Genomic DNA, 24024 nt, shown 5'->3' on the forward strand with positions numbered 1-24024 from the left:
AGAGCAGATGCCATACCAAGCTGTGATGCATCCAGATAGGATGTTTTCTATGGTGCATCGATAAAGGTTGGTGAGGGTCAAAGGGGACATGCCAAATTTCTTTAGCTTCCCGAGGAAGTAGAGACGCTAGTGAGCTTTCTTGGCCGTGGTGTCTATGTGGTTGGACCAGGACAGGCTATTGGTGATGTTCTCTCCTAAGAACTTGAAGATCTCAACCCTCTCAACCTCAGCACCATTGATATAGAGAGGAGCGTGTGCACTGCCCCCTTCCTGAAGTCAATGACCAGCTCTTTTGTTTTGCTGACAGTGAGGGAAAGGTTGTTGTCATAACACCATGTCGCTAGGCTCCCTATCACCTTCCTGTACTCCGACTCATTGTTATTTGAGATATGGCCCACTACGGTGGTGTCATCTGCAAACTTGTAGATGGAGTTAGAGCAGAATCTGGCCAGGCAGTCATGAGTGTATAGAGCATAGAGTAGGGGGGCTGAGGATGTAGCCCTGTGGGGCGCCAGTGTTGGGAATAATTGTGGCAGAGGCATTGCTGCCTATCCTTATGGATGGCAGTCTGTTGGTCAGGAAGTCAAGGATCTGGTTGCAAAGGTGTTGAGGTGTTGCAAAAGTGTCTCAGAGTTTGGAGAGGAGTTTGCTTGGAATTATAGTATTAAAGACGGAACTGTAGTGAATAAACAATAGTCTAACGTAGTTTCTTTACTGTCCAGATACTCCAGAGATGAGGGTAGGTCCAGGGAGATGGCATCCACTGTAGACCTGTTTTGGGTGTAGGCGAATTGCAGTGGGTTGAGGTTGCCTGGAAGGCTGGAGTTAATGTGTGCCATGACCAGCCTCTCGAAGCACTTCATGATGGTGGATGTCAGAGCCACTGGTCGGTAGTCATTAAAGGCATGTTACTTTGTTTATCTTAGGTACTGGGATGATAGTGGTCTTCTTAAATCAGGTGGGAACCTCAGATTGAAGCAGGGAGATGTTAAAAATGTCTGCAAATGCCCCTGCCAGCTGATATGCACAGGATCTGAGGACACGGCTGGGGACACCATCCGGGCCAGATGCTTTCCACGGGTTCAGTCTCCAGAAGACTGATCTTACATCTGGAACAGTGACTGTGGGTTCAGGTGCATTAGATGCTGTCGGGGTGGGTGGTGACAAACCAATCCCCTTCTGTTCTAAATGTGCATAGAGCACATTAAGCTCATCGGGAAGGTGCTTCGGCTGCTTCGTCATTGATCTTCCTTCCAACACTAGGCCAGAAGTGGGGGTGTTTGCTAATGATTGCACAATGTTTAATTCACTGCCATTGTCATTCAGCCCCCAAAAGTGAATATAAAAAGAGAAATTCCAATTTCTGAAATCAGCTGTGCATGTAGACTTGGGCAGTGTAGGAATGGGAGTGGAAAATTTCATCTGCAGCTCCTCAGCAAAAGATGCAGCTCATGCTTACGTGCAGCCAGATCTGGTCATCATTCAGGCATAGGCTAATAAATGACAAAATATCCATGTCACTCAAGTTCCATACAATGGCCATCTCGAACACGAGAGAGTCTAACTACCTAGCCTTGATGTTCAATGGCATTACATCACTGACTCCACAACTATCAATAACCTGTGGCTCAATATTGATGGGAAAGTCAACTAGGCCAATTACATAAATGCCATGGCTACAAGAGCAGGTCAAAGGCTGGGTATCCTATGGGAAGTAACATACCTTTTGACACACTGTAGCTTTTCCAGGTCAGGAACATGATGAAATACTCCTCACTTTCCCAGATGAATGTAGCGCCAACAACGTTCAAAATCCCAAAATCATGCAGGACAAGGCAGCTCATCAACTAAACATTCATTTGCTCCGGATGCTACAATGCATAGAGTCTACAAATGCACTATAAATACTTACCCGGGCTACTCTGACAGCATCTCCCAAACCCACAACCTCTACCACCAGTAAGGACGAAGGCAATGGGCACTTAGGAACACCCACTGCCTGCAGGCTCTTCTCCAAGTCACACCACAATCCTGAAGCAGAAAAACATTGCTAGTCCTTCATCATCAATGGGTCTAGATCCTGATACTCCCATGCCAACAGCACTGTGGCAATATCTTCTCCAGAAGGATTGCATAGTTCAAGGCAGCAGCTCACCACCATCCTCTCAAGGGCACTGAAGGATGGACAATAAATGCTGGCTTTGCCAGTTACACCCATATCCTGAAAATGGATTTTAAAAGAAAAATTCCAGTTTGAAGAACTAACTTTACCTGAAGACCTGGGCAGGTGTAGGGTGCAGATTAATGGTGGGAATTTATGTGTAAGCAAAATGTAAAAAATTTGCTTTAACACCAGAAGTCCCCGGTCCTGATGAAGGATTTCAACCCAAAACTTCGACTGTCCATTTCCCTCCATAGATGCTGCCTTACAGCTGGGTTCCTCTGGCCTTGTGTGTGTTGCTTTAACATCAAAAACACTTTCTGCAGCAACTCAAGAGAGATTTGTTGTAGGTGTTGTGGTACAACAAGTGAGTGAGCCGGATCCTGCGCAGATCAGCTGGCGGGGGGTACTTGCAGACATTTTTAACCTCTCCCTACTGCTTTAAGAAGACCACTATTATCCTGGTATCTAAGAAAAATAAGGCAACATGCCTTAATGACTACCGCACAGTGGCTCTGATATCCACCATCGTGAAGTGCTTCGTGTGGCTGATCATGGCACACATCAACTCCAGCTTCAAAGGCAGCCTCATCCCACTGCAATTCACCTACCACCAAAACAGGTCCACAGTGGACACTATCTCCCTGGCCCTACCCTCATCTCTGGAGCATCTGGACAGTAAAGTCACCTACATTGGACTATTGTTCATTGACTACAGTTCCACCTTCAATACTATAATTCCAAGCAAACTCATCTCCAAGCTCCTAGATCTGGGACTTAATACCTCTCTTTGCAGCTGGATCCTTGACTTCCTGACCAACAGACTGCAATCAGTAAGAATAAGCAGCAACGCCTCTGCCACTATTATCCTCAACACTGGTGGCCCCCTCAGACCTCTACTCTACTCCCTATACACTCATGACTGCCTGGCCAGATCCTGTTCTAACTTCATCTACAAGTTTGCAGATGACACCACCATAGTGGGCTGAATCTCAAATAATGATGAGTCGGAGTACAGGAAGGAGATAGAGAGCCTAGCGACATGGTGTCATGACAACGACTTTTTCCTCAATGCCAGCAAAACAAAAGAGCTGGTCACTGACTTCAGGAGGGGGGGCGGTGCACATGCTCCTGAATACATCAATGGTGCTGAGTTCGAGAGGGTTGAGATCTTCAAGTTCCTCAGAATGAACATCACCAATAGCCTATCCTGGTCCAACCACCTAGACGCCATTGCCAAGAAAGCTCACCAGTGCCTCTACTTCCTCAGGAAGCTAAAGAAATTTGGCATGTCCCCTTTGACCCTCACCAATTTTTGTCGATGCACCATAGAAATCTTCATATCCAGATGCATCATGGCTTGGTGTGTCAACAGTTCTGCCCATGACTGCATGAAACTGCAGAGAGTTGTGGACATAGCTCAGCACATCACAGAAACCAGCATTCCCCCCCCCCCCCCCCCCCCCCCATGGACTCTGTCTACACTTCTCACTGCCTTGGTAAAACTGCCAATGTAATCAAAGATCCCACCCACCCAGGACATTCTCTCTTCTCCCCCCTCCCATTGGGCAGAAGATAGAAAAGCCTGAAAGCACGTACCACCAGGTTCAAGGATAGCTTCTATACCGCTGTTGTAAGACTATTAGAACGATTCCCTAGTATGATAAGATGGACTCTTGATATCACAATCTACCTCATTATAGCCTTATTGTCTGCCTGCACTGCACTATCTTTGTAACTGTAACATTTTATTCTACATCCTGTTATTGTTTTCCCTTGCACAACCTTAACGCACTGACGTGATGAAATGATCTGTGTGGATGGCATGCAGAATAAAGTTTTTCTACTGTACCTCGTACGCATGGCAATAATAAACCAATTTACGCAACCGTAACCCACACCATTTAATGGAATGCAAAATAAATTGCAACAGTCTTAAGAACAAAGAACTTTGCAGCCAGCTATCCCTGATGGAATGACCCTACCCATATCATGTGGATGATTCTGAGTCTGAACAGAAGCAGAGATAAGGGAAGTGAACTGAGACCAAACTCATTCCCTTCACAGACCAGAAACAATCTACCCCATCTTCTAAACTCCCCTCAATTGTGCGGTGGAATAGGGCAAAACAAAATAAAGAACTTCTGTGCAGTTTAAATGTAAAATGTGAAATAAATCTTTTTTAGTACAGGAATGTTTTTTGTTTATTTGAAGCTAAAAGAGGCAGCAATGCCTTGTTTCTCTGTCAGCACTGGTTGGGAGAATCTTGGGATGGTGCCCCAACCAGTCTGACACTCCTCTTCCCTCTTCAGAGACACGCAATACAGGGACAGGGACAGGTTGGTGGTCTTCACAGGTACGGCCAGCCACTCATGGTGAGGAAAGCCTAACACTGTGTGGGGGCCCCATCAATCAGCTGGGGCCAACCTCCCCTCGGGAGTCTGTGCCCAGCTGCATGCTGGAGATATAGTGTCCTCCCAATGACATGGGAGTGGTGAGTTCTGGGTGCTCGCTATCATCAGAAGATCCAGCCCACTATATGACATACAGGTTTCACAGACGGTGAAGCTCTGTCTGCCATAGCTACCCATGGCTAGTCAGCATCCAGAGTCACTGCTGGTTTTAAGGTGAACGGGATCAGCTGTTCGCATCTGTCAACTGTGGACATGCAGGCATTGTTGGTGGAGATTCCCAGCAGCAGACACAGTCCAGGAAGATCAAATTTTATAATGTTTATGAAAAGAATAAATAATGAACCTATTTAGTTTAGGACCAAGATCAAAGAAGCTAAATTTATCATTGAAAATTATATTGCAATGCTTATGATAAGAACATAAGAAAAAAGGGCAGGCATTGACCATCTGGATCTTCAAGCATGCACCATCATTCATTGAGATCAGGGCTGATCCACCTCAACACCATTTTCCTGCATTATCCCCATCTCCCTTTATTCCTTTAATGTCCAGAAATCTATTGATCTCAGTTTTGAATAAAGCACAACTAAGCCTCCACCCACCTCCTGGTAGGGAATTCCAAAGGTTCCCCACTCTGACTGAACAAGTTTCTCCTGCTCTTAATCCTAAATGGCCTCTCAGACTGTGCCTCATGATACAAACCTCCTCAGGGAGGGAAAACATCCTCCCTCCATCTACCCAGTCAAACCCTTTAAGAATTTAGTACGTTTCAGTTAAGGGAATTATTGTGCTCCAGGAAACTGTAGCATGATAAGTTGTGTTGCATCACAACCACATCAGGTGATAAAGTTGAGTGCTATCTGCTCCTACATTGGACTAACAATTTTGAGAAGTGGAAATGCAGTCCCTTTCAGTACTGAGCGACTGCATATAGGTACGATCTCAAATCCCTGATCGTGTCCATGCAGGATGCAGAGGCCAGATATTTTTCAATGAAAGGGGAGTTTCCTCAGGATGTCTGTACTCAAGGGCATTGGCACATTATTGAGAATAGATCCCTACTTATGATTGGGAATGGAAGTGGGAAGGGAGGAAGGGACATTTTTAGAGATAGCAACTGAGGGTGGAGTCATCAATTATTTAATCTTTAACATTTAAATATGCTTCAATTTTTTCACAAATTTCCCACCTGTCCATTGTTCCTCAATTCCCTTAATTTGTTCTTCAGTGAAATTCCAGTACATTGCAAGCCTCTTCCAGTCCTTTGGTTTGAGGTCATGGTGTGCCAGGCTCCATATGATTGTGCGGAGTTGGCTCGTCTGTGTGGTATGGTCTGGTTTGAATGTTAGTGGATAATTGCTCGTTGGATTTGGAAGTCTATCCTGGATGACCTGAAAAATAAGGAAGTGTATTACCTAAGATTAATACAAAACAACATCATAACCTGGACAATAGGACTTTTCCCCAAGCTCTTGATATTTACATGGGGCAAATTTCATGTTCTAGAATAAAATTTGGGAATATTCCTGGGCAAGAAAGCACTTGTACATTTAAATATTAATTTCCACAATCCCAGCACCACTGCAGCACAGAGTGTAGTTAACTACACATAAATACAGAGTGTAGAAACTGAACATAAATACAATGAACTATCAGATGTAATAGGCCAGAATTTGCACTCAGTGAAAAAGTGACTGCATTTTCTGCTCACTTCTGAATTAACCACAACTTTGCCTCTGGTGATCTTAACAATGAGAGCAGAGCTGGTTGAATCCCTCACAATGAGGCACAGTAACAGGGGCTTCTGAACTATTGTGGAATTATATAGGGAAGGTAGGCAGAACATTGCACAGCAAACCTTGCTCACAAAAATGGTGAAAACATCTTTGACAGTCAGCCAAGTTACACCCCCTGGGTTAGACCTCACTGCTGAATATTGTTAAATTAAATTGCTCTGAATATTTCAGACATTCAGAAACAATCAAGTACTATTGCAATTATTAAAACTAATAAAAATCCTTCTCACATTTTAAAAACAAAATATTTTAACAAACCTAAAGACTTAAAAACATTTTAGAATGCTTAAAGTAATTTAAAAAATTTGAGTAAACTAACACTTACCAAAGCCCCTACAGCTGTGATCGCTGATTGAAATCCCTTCCCCCATGAAGATTGAACTGGTACAAGACTCCCCCCTAGGCTCATAAATATCAAGGAATCTCTGTAAAGTGAGTGCAATCAACAAAATAACCGAGTGTGGAAGTAAGCCACTCAGGGATGGGTTATAAATGTTGGCCTTGTTAGCAACACCCAGATCCTGAAAAGTGAACAAATAAAAATCTGACTAGAGCAGCTGTTGGTGAAACCAGTGTAAGCAGACAAACTAACCAGAAACTCTTCAACAACTATTGGGGGATAAAGAGGGGCAGTCCTTGCCTCTTCCAATTCACTCACTAACAACTTTATTATAAGTCTTGGAGACGCTTCTTGTTACAAGAGGAAAACTCTGCTGGTGTTGAAAATCCACAGGAAAAACAAAAATTACCAGAAATACTGATCAGGCCAGGCTTCTTGAGCTGTTTTGCCCATCAGATGGTCTGCCCTGCTGAATATATTTGATGCACTTGTTCAGAACTATGACCACTCAAGCACCCCTGTACTGAGAGGGCCACCAGGAACAACACCAGGATAGAGCTTCACACATTCAGATCTCCAAGCCCCTGTTAAATCACAGGGCCAGAGGCAGCCTGTCAACAGCACATGAATGTTAGTTAAGAGAATGTTTCATAAAGGGGTAGTATTCTGGAGAAATGTCACAACAGGGGAGGTCTAAACTTTCCATCTCGGACCCAATGGAATATTCCACATAGAAAGTAAGTAAATTTAGCAATGCAGGGCTCCTGTGGCTCTTCCTCCTATTCCCACCGTGTTCACCAGGCAGGAAGGCTTAAGTGGCTTTCCCACGTGGAGATTTCCCATTAGCCTCAGGTGGGGGCCTCTCTTGCTGCTAGTTTGAATTCCTGGACATCAAATGTCAAAGGAACCTAAAACTGCAATCTGAATAAGGAAGAGAGAAGTTTGAAGTGACAAGGGCTTGTAACTTGTTGTTTGCTGCTTTTTTGTTGACCTACTGTGGCTGAAGTAAATCACATAGAGAGGTAAGAGATAAAAGCTTTTCTTTGAAGAGGTTGTGTATGTTTCAAAGCATTCATAAAGTATGAATAAAGGACTGTAGCCACTTCCAGCTCTTATTAACTTCCTAAAACTAGCTGAAGTTAGTTACCAGCCAAGTATCGGGTAATCCCTGTAAACCAATGGTAAACTGTTGGCAGGTCACTCAACTTTTGAATAGAGATTTTTTAACCACAAAGATCGTCGTGGTTCCCACACTTCAGTTGTACAGATTCATCACATCTATAAAATCACATTTCAGTTCATTAGCTTCTTAGCTTCAACGACCTAAAATGGTGACTGTCCTTCATAGATGTTGCCTGCCTGCAGAGGTTTTCCAGCACGTGGTTTTTATATCCAGCTTTAAACTGGAGTGGGTTTCAGTAGGTGGTGTGCAGGGCAAATAATAGAAAATTTACTGCTTTAAGTTTCAGGCCTCTATATTTGCCTTCACATTTAATGAGCCTGGGTAAGAATCTGAAAGGACAGAGTTTGCAGGGCTATAGAGAGAGGGTTAGTGACTGGGACTAGCTGAGTCTTAGACAGAACAGGTACAGGCTGGATGGACCAAATGGCCTCATCTGCTCTTACATGATTCTGTGATTTAGATGTTGCCAGTCAACTTCCCACCTGCAATGCTACAGGGTACTTTTTATGGATGAAGCTCCTTTATGAGATCAACAGGCGTCCCTGCCAAGGTGATTGGGAACATTGTGGCAAATGAGCAGCTCCATTTTAACAGCTCTCCCAGAAAAGAGGGCTATAATGACATCTCTTGTAGGAGTCAGTTACTCACTGCACCCCAACAGCAATCAGTCAAAGCTCACTTTCCTTTCATCATCAGGTTATTTGAGCTTATACAAGGAAGTATCCCCGATGCAGTGTTCCATTATTAACTAAAGAAACAAAGGACTGTAGATGCTGGAATCTGGATGAAAAACATGACGATGCTGGAGGAACTCAGCAAGTTCCCCTTGGCCTGCTGAGTTCCTCCAGCCTCAACGTGTTTTTCATTATTAACTACAAATCACAATTTATACAGTGATTAATATACCCCAAAGATAATAACATGTGACCTGTACCATCCGATTCTAAGGTTACACAGGAGCATTGTTTTAAACTAATCTTCAAAATCTATTATCTTTTGACCAACTAGATTTGAAACCCCTGCCCCTGGTCAGCATCCAATCTCAACAAAACATCTCTTTGATTCAACAATTCAACAATGGGTGTCACACCCATTTTAAGGTCTTTTGTATGCAACAGGCTTGTTGCTATCAGTAACCACACTTATCTTTTGACCAGATTTATTTTTTAAAATTATCACCTCTTCCCACATTCCTACAGAGGTAAACAGATTAGGAAGAGGCCTGTGTTCCCTTTATTTCTGAGAAACCATTCCAACTGGAGTCAGCAGATCAATTAAGCCCCTCCCAGTCTGCTAGCTCAATTACAGAAACCAGATCTGACTTGTTTAATAGTTCAGGGCCATTTGTTCTTTCACAACATGTTTTACCAGCTGCACCAACATCCTGAATGCCTTAAAACATAGCAGCCCTATGCACACAACTATCTTCTCTCATACTTTTGGATCCTTTTGCTTCGTCCTGGGGTGCAGGAAGGGACTCAATCTCAAAAACTTGACTGATAATATCTAGACTTCACAAAGTCGATTATCTGATACACTTGAGGCATATTTACATAGGTTATTGTGCACTATTCGTTACATATGTACACAACTATTAATAGAAGAAGCATTGTAAGAAGAATAGTGGAGCCGATCAGAGACCAAAAAGGAAATTTAGACATGGAGGAGGAAGGCATGTCTGAGGTACGACACAAATACTTTACATCAGGAAGAAGATCTAAGGAAGAAGATGGTGCTGGAATCTCATCAAAGGATGACGTAACTGAAGCTTCCCATGGGGTAAAGATTGATAAAGGCTCGGTATCAGAAAGGTCAGAGGCACTTAAAATTGACTAATCACCTGGTCCAAATGGAATGCCTCAGGGCTAGGGTGCTCAGGAAAGTTATGGTCAAAATCTTCCAAACATCTATAAATTCAGCGATGGTGCCTGAATAGTGGAAAATTGTAAATCTACCCCCTTGTTCAAAGAAGGGTATAACGAATAAACCCAGTAACTACAGTCAATTCACACTCAGTGTTGGGTAAAGTTCTAGAAACAATAAATATGAATTACCAGCCACCTGGACAAGTATGGATTGATTAGAGAAAGCCTGCATAGATTTGTTTCGGGCAAATCATGTATTACTAATTTCTGCTGAAATAACACACAGGGCTGATAAGGGAAATGCAGCTGATGTTGGATTTGCAAAAGACATTTAAAAAGGTGCCTCATAATAAGCCTTGAGCCATTGGCCAAGATGGAAGGCCATGGAATAAATTCCAGTAACATGGATAGAAAGCTGGCAAAATAACAGGGAAAAGAATGTAGTAGTAAAAGATTGCTTTTCAGATTGGGGGGGTAGTGTACCATGGAGTTCCCCAGGGTCAGTGCTAGAACCACTGTTTTTCTTAATATTCATAATGAACTGGACTTGGGTGTACAGGGCACAATTTCCAAATAGGGAGCTGACACAAAGCTTGTAGGAGTAGCTTATTTTGATAGCAATAGATTTCAAGGGGATAGGGACAGGTTGATGGAACGGCAGCTGAAATTTAATGCTAAGAAATGTGAAGTGTTATATTTGTTGGAAAGAATGAGACGAGGCAAAATAAACTGGAGGGCACGATTCTGAAAGAGGCTTGAGATCAGAGACCAGCAAGTATATGTGCACAGATTGTTGATAGTAGCAGGGTAGGTTGGGGAAGTGGTTAAAAAAAAGCACATAGAGTATAAATAGAGCCATGGAGAATGATATAAGGAAATCATGATGAACCTTAATAAAACATTGGCTCAAGCCACATTTGGAGAACTGCATCCACTTCTGGGTGCCACACTTCTGCAAGGGTGTGAAGATTTCAGAGAGGGTGAAGAAAAGGTTTCCCAAATTGAATTCCAGGATTGAGGGACTTCAGTTATGTGGATAAATTGGAAAAGCTATGGTTGTTCTCCTTGGAGAAGAGGAAGTTGTAGAGACATTAGGAAGGCTCTGTACAGAGCATATGGAAGGAAACTCACCTCACTGGGGACATAGAATGAAAATGTTTGCCAAAATAACCATATGTAACACGAGGAGACCTCTTTTTTCACAGCAAGTGGTTAGGGTCTGAAATGCACTGCTGATGTTGTAGTGCAGGCTGATACAACTGCAGTGTTCAAAACTGAGTTGAAAAGTATCTGAAAGGAAGGAATTTGCAAGACTGTAGAAAGAGAGCAGGGAATAGGGATTGGCTCTTACAATTGGCCTTCTTTTGTGTTGTAATTATCTGTACTAATCTATGTACACTGAAAATGTATGTATGGGCAAACATGCAAGTGTTTATTTCCCTCCATAGATGCTGCCTGACCTGCTGAGTTTTTTCCTCCAGCACTTTTTGTGGATTGATCCAAGTGTTTAAACTGTAGTTTAGTTAAAAAGAAATGTCTTGTTGGAATATTGTTGCCTCTGCTGGTGCTCTGGCTCTTTTGTGGTCATATCTGTGGCGACCGGCTGCAAATGAGTGGACTTCTGTTGTTACTCCTGTCACCCATTTGTTTTCCCTTGCTGAGAAACTGTTTGTTTCCAACTTACAGATAAATCATTTTACAATCAGTTCTCAGGACCCTTATGTAAACAAGGCCTCCAATAATCCATCACTTTGAAAATTTTGGTTGTACCAATTGGCAGATTTTTAAGTCTATTGGATGTTACTCCTAACAATATCCCAACACACTTTTTTTTCACTTTCTTTACATCTTTACAGTAGTATAATAAATTTTCCAGTAAATCTGATGAGCTTAAAGGGAGTCAGAAGTATGCATGCACTCCATACCTGAGTCTGGCCACAAACCTACCTATGTTCCCAACCCCCGGTTTTCCGGATTCTGTGCCCTGGCTGCACACCCAGCCCACATTCTGGATCCCAGCCGTGGCCACACCTCCCCCTGACCTCTACGCAACCCCACCTGCCTTTCACATTCTGAATGAGCCGGATGCCAAACTATCAGGACTTCTGAACAATCAGATGCTGAATTATTGGAGTTTTACTGTAATCAAAATCATGATAATAACAATGGCATTCCAACAGAGAGAAAATTGTAAATACACAAATATATCTTTTTGCTGCTTTACTTACTTACATTCAGGCCCAGTCCAGTCTAACCAAGTGAACCTCTTTTCTCTATTAGTTACCAATGTGTAGAAACACAGAACAGAAGCTTGCCTACAGTTCACTATCAATTGATAATTTGATTCAAGTACCAGGAGGACTAAATTATGAAATGAAGATTTCAGACTGTCTGCTGTAATTGTCTTTCTCCACTTCTGGCATTTTATTATTATACTTCTGAGTTAAGGTGTTGGTTAAATGCAATACGTATTTGTCCATGCATCATAAAGCTCCAATACCAACATCCAAGGGAAATTAATTCCAGCAGGTGATAGTGTAAACAAAGATGAAGTAGATTTGTTGCTTTAGGCACTTAACATTCCACTTTAGGCAAATTGCATTCAAAATTGTACCTGTTTTGAAAAGACCTCAACCATCATCACCCGGACCTGAATTTATCATTAAATACAATTTCTGCCATGAACTAGTGCAATCGTGCAACACTTTAAAAGATGTACTTTAAACATAACTGACTACAGTTTGATTAATACAGCTAAACATCAGTTTATCACAAAAAATAAGAATTCTTAATCACAATGTCAAACTACCAACTATGAGCAAACTGCACTTGGGGGATATAGAGAGTTTTGTGGTGAAGCTTGTTATTTTTAAATGTTTTTAAAGACATAGCAAAACATGGTGGGCCGAAGGGCCTGTTTTGTGCTGTATGGTTCTATCACGGAAACTCAATGTGTGCTGAATGCAGCTGAACTTTAAAACCCTGTAGCCCTTTTGGACTTGTTAGCCAGAAACTGGGTGTTCAACACTGAAAATCTCAGCACAGTTGAGAGGAAACCCAAGCCACTTCACTGAGACAATGCAAGCATAATCATTAAGAAGTGTCTACACCTTCAGAACAATGTATTGACATACATTCTGCAGTTGCTGAGAAACCAAATCTTCTGCGAACCATAAAATCAGTTAAACCAGACATACTGGTTTGTTGGGTTATTTCTAACCAACTCTGACAAACTGTTGAAGAGTCCTGGTTAATAAAGGCTGTTTGGAGAAGGGTGGGGAAGGGTGGGAGGGGACTGAGGAAATAAATAGGTTCACAGAAGTTGATACTCCCAAAACTGATGGAAAATATAGTAATTATTCTTCAAGACATAGCCTCTGTACCTCCCTCCGCAACTGGATACTCGACTTCCCCATCGGCGGACCTCAGTCAGTGAGGATTGGTAACAACATCTCCTCCTCACTGACCATCAACACAGATGCACCTCAAGGCTGCATGCTTAGCCCCCTGCTCTACTCTCTATACACACACGACAGTGTGGCTATGCACAGCTCTAATACCATATATAAATTTGCCGACGACACCGCTGTTGTTGGACGAATCACAGGTGGTGATGAGTCAGCTTATCGGAGCGAGATAAGACACCCGATTGAGTGGTGCCACAACAACAACCTCTCGCTCAATGTCAGCAAAACTAAAGAGCTGATTGTTAACTTCAGAAAGAGGAAGGAGGGCAAACATACATCAGTCTACATTGGGGGATCGGTGGTGGAGAGAGTCAGCAGCTTTAAATTCCTGGACATTAACATATCGGATGACCTGTTCTGGGCCCAGCACACGGTAGCATAGTGGTTAGCATAATGCTTTACAGCGCCAGAGACCCAGGTTCAAATCCGGCCACTGTCTGTAAGGAGTTTGTACGTTCTCCCCGTGTCTGTGTGAGTTCCCTCCCGGTGCTCCGGTTTCCTCCCACATTCCAAAGACGTACAGGTTAGGAAGTTATGCGCATGCTATGTTGGCGCCAGAAGCATGGTGACACTTGCGGGCTGCCCCCCAAAATCACTATGCAAAAGATGTATTTCACTGTGTGTTTCGATGTACATGTGACCAATAAAGATCTTATCTTACCTTATCTTATTTAGATACAATCACAAGGAAGGTGCGCCAGCATCTTTACTTTCTTAGGAGGTTAAGGAGGTTCGGCTTGTCACCGAACACTCTAACAAACTTCTACAGATGTACTGTTGAAAGTATCTTGACTGGTTGCATTACGGTCTGGTTCAGCAATTCGAATGTGCAGGAACGTAAGAAGCTGTAGAAATTAGCGGACTCAGCCCAATACATCATGCGCATATCCCTCCCCACCATCAGTAGTATCTACAGAGGCGCTGCCTCTAGAAAGCAATATCCATCATCAAAGAGCCCCATCAACCAGGCCATGCCATCTTCTTGCAGCTACCATTGGGCAAGAGGAACAGAAGCCTGAAGTCCCACACCACCAGGATCAAGAACAGCTACTTCCCTTCAACCATTCAGTTCTTGAACCAACCGTATAACCCTAATCACTACAGTTTAGCAACAATATGACCAATTTGATCACTTTGCACTAGAAAGGACTTTATTTTTTCTTGCTCCAACTGAGTTCTCTCATGTAAAATTTTGTGTATAATTTATGTTTAATTTATGCTTTCCTTATTAATGCCGCTTATCTGATGCCATGTGTCTGTGATGCTGCTGAATATGTTTTTCACTGCACCTGTGCATATATGTACTCGTGCATATGACAATAAACTCGATGTCGACTTTGTTCAATTTCAATTACCATAAATCAATAGCCCAGCATAGAATTTCTCCAAATTCTAACTCATAGCTAAATACTCCAGCATAAACTGGAGAAGGAATTATATTATTCAATACATTCTCACCTTCTTCAGAAGGCTAGGAAATTAGGCATGTCCCTGTCGACGCTCACCAATTTTTATAGATGCAGCATAGAAAGCATCCCCTATGGATGCATCATGGCTTGGTATGACAACTGCTCTGCCTGAGACCATAAGAAACTGCAGAAAGTTGTGGATACAGCTCAGCACATCATGAAAACCAGCCTCCCCTCCATGGGCTCTGTCTACACTTCTCACTGCCTTGGGATGCAGAATATAGTGTTACAATTACAGTTACAGAGAAAGTGCAGTGCAGGTCGACAATAAGGTTCAAGAGCAATGACAAGGTAGATTGTGAGGTAAGAGTTCACCTTTATTGTACAAGGGGACCATTCACTAGTCTTATAACAGCGGGACAGAAGCTGTCCTAGAGACTGGTGGTATGTGCTTTCAGGCTTTTGTATCTTCTGCCTGATGGGAGGGGGAGAAGAGAGAATGTCCAGGGTGGGTGGGGTACTTGATTATATTGGCTGCTTTACTGATGCAATGAGAAGTGCAGACAGAGTCTGTGGACGCAAGCCTTGTTTTTGTGATGTGCTGAGCTGTGTCCACAACTCTCTGTAGTTTTTTTGTTAGTCTCAGGCAGAACAGTTGCCTTACAAAGCCGTGATACATCCGGATAGGATACTTTCTATGGTGCATCTGTAAAAATTGGTGAGGATCAACGGGGACATGCCGAGTTCCTTTAGCATCCTGAGGAAGTAGAGGCACTGGTGAGCTTTCTTGGCCATGGCGTCTCAGTGGTTGGACCAGGACAGGCTATTAGTAATGTTCACTCCTGGGAACTTGAAGGTCTCAACCCTCTCAAACTTCTCAACCTCAGCACCATTGATCCAAATCGGAGCATGTGCACTTCCCCCCTTCCTGAAGTCAATGATCAGCTCTTTTGTTTTGCTGACATTGAGGGAAAGGTTGTTGTGTTGCTGTGACACTTTGAAGAACCTATGCATAAAATTCACAACTAAAGGACTTGACTGCAATATGCTGGTTAATATCTTCGTACAGAAGTAGATACAGCAGTAAATTGGCGGGAACGCATTCCTGTGCCAATCGCAGCCACACCTCTTGGTGCTTTGAAATGGTGAAGAATTTTACAGACATATTCGCTTGGTGCTACAGAGAGATGCAAGGAAAAACTAAGGTAGATTCCCACATCGAGCTTTAGAAAAAGGTTCTTTTTGTGCCAGCATGATAACAAGAGTAATATAGCACAACTCACAAAGAAGAATAAATTCTGCAGCCACTGCATGATTAAATATTAAGGAAGCAAAGGTGAACAAATAAAAATGCTATCTAGGGCTTTGTTTCTAGTGAGTGATACTCTCAAAGTAATAGCTCACCTCCTTCCATGCACAATATCTTTCTGCTTTGATGATCATGTCCACAATAATGATGTGATTGACTCTTGCTGCCACTCCCAGTGGAGTCTTGCCTTGCTGCAGAATATGAAATTGAAGTAAATAACTTGAATCAGTACATTATATTATCTGGACGTAGGTTATTGGCATCATAACCCTTAGCATCACAACAGACACACTTGCAATCTCTATTAAAATTGGTAGTAAATAAACTACTCAAGTACTGATGCAAAGAAGTAATATCTATTACCATTTAGATGTTTCTTCTCAGCATTAGAGGAGGGCTAACTTATCATTTCAAAAAAAGTAATGTATTACCTCATTCATAGTTTTTAATAAAAAAATTCTGATATATCACAGGTAAACGTTTGGTATAAAATATGCACAAATATGCCTAGCTTCGTTTCTGTGAGTTTTAATGCCCATAAAAATATTCCAGTAATAATTTAGCAATAGCTAACAAAATGCCTAAGTGCCAGAGTATCTTCAGATCTGAAGTGGAGCGGGAGTGATGGGATGATAGTCTCCAATGTGGCCTCTAAGGTTCTATGTTAACTGAGTAAGGGGAGTCTCCTAACAATCTGAATGATAGCCAAACCATTCCAGTACATATTGACAGTTAACTAGCAGTCTCACTAGGAAGGGTAGTAAGGATAACGTGGTATATGAACTTTGGTACTGCCTTATGCTGACACAGTTTATAAACAACATCTACCCAAAATATATGATTCTCCGCCAAATATAATATTTCCTAATTTCTAATATTTTTCCACTCATGACAAATTGATTGTTGTATCAATAAAAGGAAACAGTTCCAAGTACATGATATTTGCACATGTTAATTCCAACAAACCAATTGTAAGAAATGAAAGCAGCAGTTGTCCATATGGCGCTACAAGTTGGCATATGATCATGGCTGAGCTCCCCTTTTTGCCTGCTCTATGGACCAAAAGAAATCTATCTATAGCTGTGATGGAACTTCCTAAAAAGTGTCAGTAGGAAAGAATAAAATATTGTATTCACACCACTATTTAAAATTAGCTACATACTCAACAGAGGCTCGATGAAATAACACATTTGGTAGCTCAACCTGCATCCTTGTGCACCCTGTGGAATCACAGAAGTATCCATCTCTTTTCGAGTGCCCAATAATTGCCTCCATGTTCACTGTTCTGGGAGTCAACAAGGATGATGGTAGAGCATTCCCACATTACGTGCTGCTTATCACACCCTTCCCGGTAGTTGCCAACGAAACACAGGATACATTCCATGTTGAGCTCCAATATATTACCCCAACAATTCAGTATTGCACACAACCACCCAAAGCTCACATTGTCCTTTTGCACACAGACCTTGTCCTTTTGTTTCAGATCAGTGTTTGCTTTCAGGAGCAGTTCCACTAAGTCAGCTCTTCCAAGCTCTGCTGCCAAGTGCAACGGATTCTGGTTTCTCTGGAGAGCAACATAAAATTAATTTCTCAAAAGGATTTTAAACTATTTACTTTGGCTCCAAATCAAGCTTGCTATTTATTATTTTCTCTTTGCTCTGCTGATAATCCACAACAAATTCACATGGAACATTCAGACTGTTTCAGAGATCTAGTAACCGTCAGGAGATGAGAGCCAAGGATGCTCATGTGTCTATCATGGGCCAGCAAGTAATTGACAGAGCTATAGGGTTAAGGGAATTAGGTCATTCATTTTAGCACTTCCCCAGGTAGGTCATTTTTGTTAATCATGAAAAACTAATTAGAAACTATAGCGTCATAGAGTTATACAGCATGGAAACAGGCCCTTCGGCCTAATTCGGCCATGCCGAACAAGGTGCCTGAGCTAATCTCATTTGCCTGCATTTGGCCCTTATCCCTCTAAACCTTTCTTATCCATGTACCTATCCAAATGTCATTTAAACATTGTAATTGTCCCACCTCTACCATTTCCTCTGACAGCTCACTCTATATACTCACCACATTCTGTGTAAAAAAAACTCACCCCTCAGATCCCCTTTAAATCTTTCCTCTCTCACCTTCAACCTATACCCTGGAAAAAATACTGTGACTATCTACCTTATCTATGCCATTCATGATTTTAGAAACCTTGATAAAGTCACCCCTCAGCCTCCTTTCAGGGAAAACAATCCCAGCCTATCCAGTCTCTCCTTGTAATTCAAGCCTTCCCTCCAGTCCCAGCAATATCCTTTTAAGTCTTTTTTGCACCATCTCTAGCTTAATCACTTCCTTCCTATAGTATGGCAATCAGAACTGCACACAATACTCCAAGAGCCGTCTCACCAATGTCTAGTACAACTGTAACATGACGTCCTAACTCTTGTACTCAATACCACGAACAATGAAGGCAAGCACGCCACACGGCCTCTTTATCACCTTGTCAAACTGTGTCGCCACTTTCAGGGAACTATGTACTTGTACCCCTAGGTTTCTCTGTTCTACAGAACCCCCCTGGCCACTACCTGTCACTGTGTATGTCCTACCCTGGTTTGACTTCCCATCTTCTTGGCATTTTTGATTCCAGGAATTTTACTCCTTCAGAAGCAAGCAGTCATTATGCCCAAGAAATGGTCATCACATTACACGAGAACATTGACTCAAGGAATTATCATAAACTGAATGATTTTGTGGTTAGTTTGGGTATACTGAGCTTTAATGTCCATCTCCAACTCCCTCATTAGATTTTCATAAAGCTTTCTTCTAATTCTAATCACTTTCATCAAAATTTTTAAATTTACTAGCAGATGTCAAACAACCTTCCAACAAATGAAAGCAGAAACACCTTGTGGGGCTGAACTGAAAAAATTAGGGGGGCAATTTCCTTCCTCTCGTGCCCACCAACCTCCCCCACCCTGTTGTACTCAGGCACAGAACATACCTGAAGATTGCACTATGCAGCCTAGCCTGAATCCACCTGCAGTTATCCCAAATCAAGGCCTAAATCAACGGTACCTCACATATAGGTCAACCTTTCAGCCAGGCTATGCATCTGTTTGCAGGAGAGGGACGCTTCTCTCTGCTCAAGGCCTAATGGTTAGTGAACGTAGGCACCTGTGGTTGCAAGCTGAAAAAAGCAGGCAGGAAATCCCTATGGCTCGACCAACGTTACTGATAGCTCTGAAAAAATGCTGCAAATGGTTGAAACACTGAGGGAGTGCATGTCCTATGACTTTCCCATCTCGTTTGCATTGGATTAAACTGTTTGCACCAACTCCAAGCATTCCTTGTGCCCTTGCAAGAATAACCCACCCACCACCATAACCAACCACACCACCGCCACCCCCCACCCCCCCAAACCCCTCTCCGGAATCCAAGGTAACTCAGAGGAGACAACAGTTCAGCATCAGCAATCTTTCCCCCTCTTCTTTTCTGGAAGTGACCATCCCACAACAGCAGAGGAAGATTGGCCTTCCACTAAACCACTGTGCACCAATTCTGACATATGCTCTTATTTGTCTGAATTCAAACAGAATAACCAAATTTTAAAAACTCACCTCATCTAAAATGTTAACATCGCACATGGATTCCACAAAGAGCTGTGCAATTGGCATATGTTTGTATTTAACAGCTAAGTGCAGAGGTGATTCTTTTCTCTATAAGAGAGTCCATAAATTAGGGTTAGAGGACTGAATCACTGAGCATCATTGCAGGATTACAATTGTGCGTCGGCAAATGACTTTGTTCTCCTTTTCTCACAGTGGTACTTACTTTATTTTGACAATTGTAAGCAGCTCCAGCATCAATAAGCATTGAAGCCAAGGAGCAATCGCCTCTCTCTGCTGCAATGTGCAAGGGACTCATATTGCTCTAAAAGGAAATTATACAAAGCATATTTAAAAACTACTTAGCCTTAAGACAACAAACAAAATATAGTTCAAAAATGAACTGGAACTGCTGCTCTATACTCTTCATCCTTCAACTCGCTTTGTGACTAATTTGTGCTGAAATCTATTTTCTTCCAATTTTCTTTAATTCAGCTACAGCTTGCTTAATTTAAAATTTATATTTAGTATTTCCCACCACACTGGAAGCAGCACTTAACTACAGAGATCACCCAATAATACACCAGAAGCACTGACGTCATGACTTGCCTGTCAGATTTTGGATAAGGAAGACTCCAAACTTTTAGAACTGATTGCAATAGAAGTATTGCAGCTGATAATGTTAAAGGGAATAACTTTATTTCGATGAAATGACGGTCATCATTCTCAATTTTTGAATGCGAAGTTAACATAACTAGACAAGAGCTGTTGCATTCAAGACTCTTCAGCAATTGTGTAACTCCCAGTCACCAACTACTCTTCCTCCCCCCCCGTCATTTCCCTCTCCTCCAGCAATGCCTCTTTCCTCTCCCACATGGATAGATAGATTTTTTTTACATATTAAGATAATCAAGGGATTCCCTGAATGCAGGAAAATGGTGCTAAGAGAAAGGGTTGGCCATGACAGAGTGACGAGGGGCCAAATGGCCTGCTCTTGCTTTTCTTTCTTACATGAGGCACTCATCCAGACATGCATTCTCTGAAAGCGGATGAGCTGCCTGGAGAACTGTGATGGGCACTGCCACCACTCCTGCCACTCCCACTACTATTAAAGCTGCCTGGACTGAGCTCGGGTCTACTGATAATGTGGGTACTCTGCCCACTGGGTTCAGTTGAGACTGTGGGCTGCAGGAATCTCAACCCCTTTACCTCAAACTTATGCCGATCTAGAGATATTAACTATTTGCATAGATATAAGGAAGCAGGCTTAAATGAGCCACAAATAGAAACAGAAAATCACAGAGAAATAGGAGCAGGAGTGGGAGCAGGTCAATCAGCTCTTCCAGCCCTTCAATAGCATCATGGCTGATCCTCTGTCTCAACATCGTATTCCTGCTCTCTCCCCATAATACAATGGGAAGTACAGCCCTTTAAGGTTCCTATGAAAGCTCTGGGTACCTTTGGTAAAAGATTAATGTCACTTCCTGCTTCCAGCAGCAATGTCACACATTCGTGGTGACCTCCCACAGCAGCCAGGTAGAATGCAGTCTCGCCCTCCTGCCCACAATGGAAAAGCACAGGATTACATTGTGAAGTACCAATGTATCATACCAGCAGATATTTACTAAAGAGATATAAAAAGTGGGAACTTATAGTAGAAACTATCTGGAAAGATTTAACACTCTTAATCTCATCTGAGACACACTTTGTTTCACAATTGACCTCAGCGTCACTGGTTTAGGAAAGGGGAAGAGCAATCAAGGTTCCTGGTGCTGATCACAATGACCTCTCCACTCACTAAAAATTGAGGTGGGTGACAAAAGCTTCACATTCAGCTATGGATGTCTCCTGCTACCCATTGAGAAATAGTCCATTGGCCCTTTCAGTGTCTCCAAGTTCATAATTGAAAAATTGCACATCAGGACTCAGAATGATCTGGATAAGTGGAGGCACTGGGGGAAGGATGTGGCAACAAGAACTGGGAACAGAAGATAAAAAAACTTCCTTTTATAATCATGGGTACATATTTTCTGTGAGGCTTATTTGTAAGGTGAACAACCTTAACCTTGCAACATAAATTTAAGAACGAAATTCAAGCAATACCCACATATAAATCTACAAGCACAGTCAGGCACACTTGCAATAACAGATGGAACAGCACAAACTGAAGTATTATGACTGGCTTCTCAGACATCAGAAAGGCATGTAGCTATCTAGGCCATTTAACATCATTCTATATAAACCTGCAAACTCCCAAATCTTCAATAACTTTTGCACTGGTTGAAAGATTCTGCCTCTGAAACTGTCACGAACCAGCAACAAAAGAAACACACTGAGCATGATTCAGTGTTAAAAACTATTTTATTAATCACTACTTATGATAATACGTAAAATAAAAGTAAAAATGTTAGTATGTTAGAATTCAAAAATGTTAAACCTCGAACGTTAACCCCAAAACTAAACTCTTCGTGTGTGTGTGTGACAAAGTCCAAAACTCCCAGTTCCTGAATGGTTCTTAAAGTTCAGTTCCGCAAGCCATAAGGTGAAACATGAGCAAGGGCTTCTTCAACAACCACCGTTGTCTGAAGATAAGATGTAGATGTAGAAAAACTTAGAGAGAGTACATACGAAATCCAAATGTTCCACGATGGAACCCAAACGACACTTCAGTGTTTACTCGGTAGTGACTTCCTCACCCCGAAAAGCATCCGAACCGTGGTCGTCCACATACAAATACCTGTTTCCTTCTACAGGTCAGCAACAAAGTGAACTCCACCGGATTACTTCCAACTTCCATACATGGATTTCAGTGGCAAACACAGTTATTGTTTCTCATCCATCGATAGAGAAAACAAGCAGGCTGGTGTCTCTCTCCCTTCTCTCTCTCTCTCCTTCTTCTTCTTCAACAACGTCATTACGTCCTTTATCTTCTATTGACGTAAGCACGCCCCACACACACATACACACACACACTCTATCTTAAAGGGACTTTCACTGAGTCCGTAACACCTCCCACCTAAAAAAAAATTTTTCCAAGAAAATTTTAACCGCGCATAGTTAATAATGTTAATAATTATCATGCTACACAACTACAGACTATCAGATTAGTACAGATACATGTTTCCCATTTAACATCGGGAAAGACAATCAGCAATCACATTATCTTTGCCTTTAATGTGAGTTATCATGAGATCAAACTCTTGCAAAATTAAACTCCAGTTTAACAGCCTTCTGTTCTTGTTTTTGACTTGGCTCAGAAACACCAATGGGTTATGATCTGTATACACAGTCAATGGTTTCTGAGCGGTGCAAACATATACACTGAAATGTTGCAAGGCTAAAACAAGCGACAGTAATTCTTTCTCTATGGTGGAATAATTCTTTTGATGCTCATTAAATTTCTTTGAAAAGTAAGCTACAGGATGGTCAATATCATCAAGGTCACCCTTCTGCAACAACACAGCTCCTGCAGCTTCATCACTGGCATCTACTGCTAATGAAAATGGCTTTTCAAAGTCAGGTGTTCTGAGCACAGGATGGTAGCATAAAATGGCTTTCAGCTTCTCAAATGCTTCTTGACAAGAATCTGTCCAAACAAACTTTACTCCCTTCTTCAGAAGATTAGTTAGGGGAAGAGCAATATCAGCAAAACTTTTACAAAATTTTCGATAATATCCAACCATTCCCAAAAATCTTCTAACAGTCCTCGTACCTGTGGGAATAGGGAACTCAGATATTGCTTGAACTTTTGCCTGAACAGGAGCTTGCTTGCCTTGACCTACAACATAACCAAGATACGTCACAGTGGCATGGCCAAATTCACTTTTAGCCAAGTTAACTGTAAGGTTAGCTTTGGAAAGTCTTTCAAACAACCTTTCTAACGCAGAGATGTGATCTTCCCAAGTATCATTCCCAGTCACTAAGTCGTCAATGTAGGCATCTGTATGTTTTAACCCATGAATCACTGAATTAATCATTCTTTGAAATGTTGCCGGAGCATTTTTCATTCCAAATGGCAAAACATTGTATTCATACAATCCAGAAGGGGTTACAAAGGCTGAAATCTCCCGTCCTCTATCTGTTAATGGAACACACCAGTACCCTTTTAATAGGTCAATCTTTGTAAGAAATTTTGCCTTTCCCACTCTGTCTATGCAATCATCCACCCTAGGAATAGGGTAAGCATCTGACTTTGTTACAGCATTCACTTTCCTGTAATCTGTGCAAAATCTAACAGTTCCATTAGGTTTAGGTACAATAACACAGGGCGAACTCCAATTTGAAGTAGAATGTCTAATAATATCATTTTCCAACATGTACTTTAGTTCCTGATCAACAAGTTTACTTTTTTCCACATTCATTCGATATGGGTGTTGTTTGATTGGTTTTGCATCCCCAACATCAACATCATGAGTAATTATCGATGTTCTGTTTGGAACATCTGGGAACAGATTTTTAAATTTTAAAATTAATTCTCT

General features: G+C 42.0%; 1 protein-coding gene across 4 annotated transcripts in view; it reads right to left on the minus strand.

Moving 5' to 3' along the window:
* LOC127572456 (ankyrin repeat and death domain-containing protein 1A-like) overlaps positions 1–24024 on the minus strand; it is a 77420-nt gene that overhangs the window by 29483 nt on the left and 23913 nt on the right. For all 4 annotated transcript variants that reach the window (XM_052019739.1, XM_052019740.1, XM_052019737.1 and 1 more), the window contains 6 exons: positions 21005–21103; positions 19773–19871; positions 19559–19657; positions 17410–17508; positions 16040–16135; positions 5765–5966 (listed from right to left, as the gene is read on the minus strand). In XM_052019739.1, the coding sequence (XP_051875699.1) occupies positions 5765–5966; positions 16040–16135; positions 17410–17508; positions 19559–19657; positions 19773–19871; positions 21005–21103 (694 nt within the window). The remainder of the gene's footprint in view (positions 1–5764; positions 5967–16039; positions 16136–17409; positions 17509–19558; positions 19658–19772; positions 19872–21004; positions 21104–24024) is intronic.

This window comes from Pristis pectinata, chromosome 7 (genome assembly GCF_009764475.1).
Source record: "Pristis pectinata isolate sPriPec2 chromosome 7, sPriPec2.1.pri, whole genome shotgun sequence".
NCBI classification, from domain to species: Eukaryota; Metazoa; Chordata; class Chondrichthyes; order Rhinopristiformes; family Pristidae; genus Pristis; species Pristis pectinata.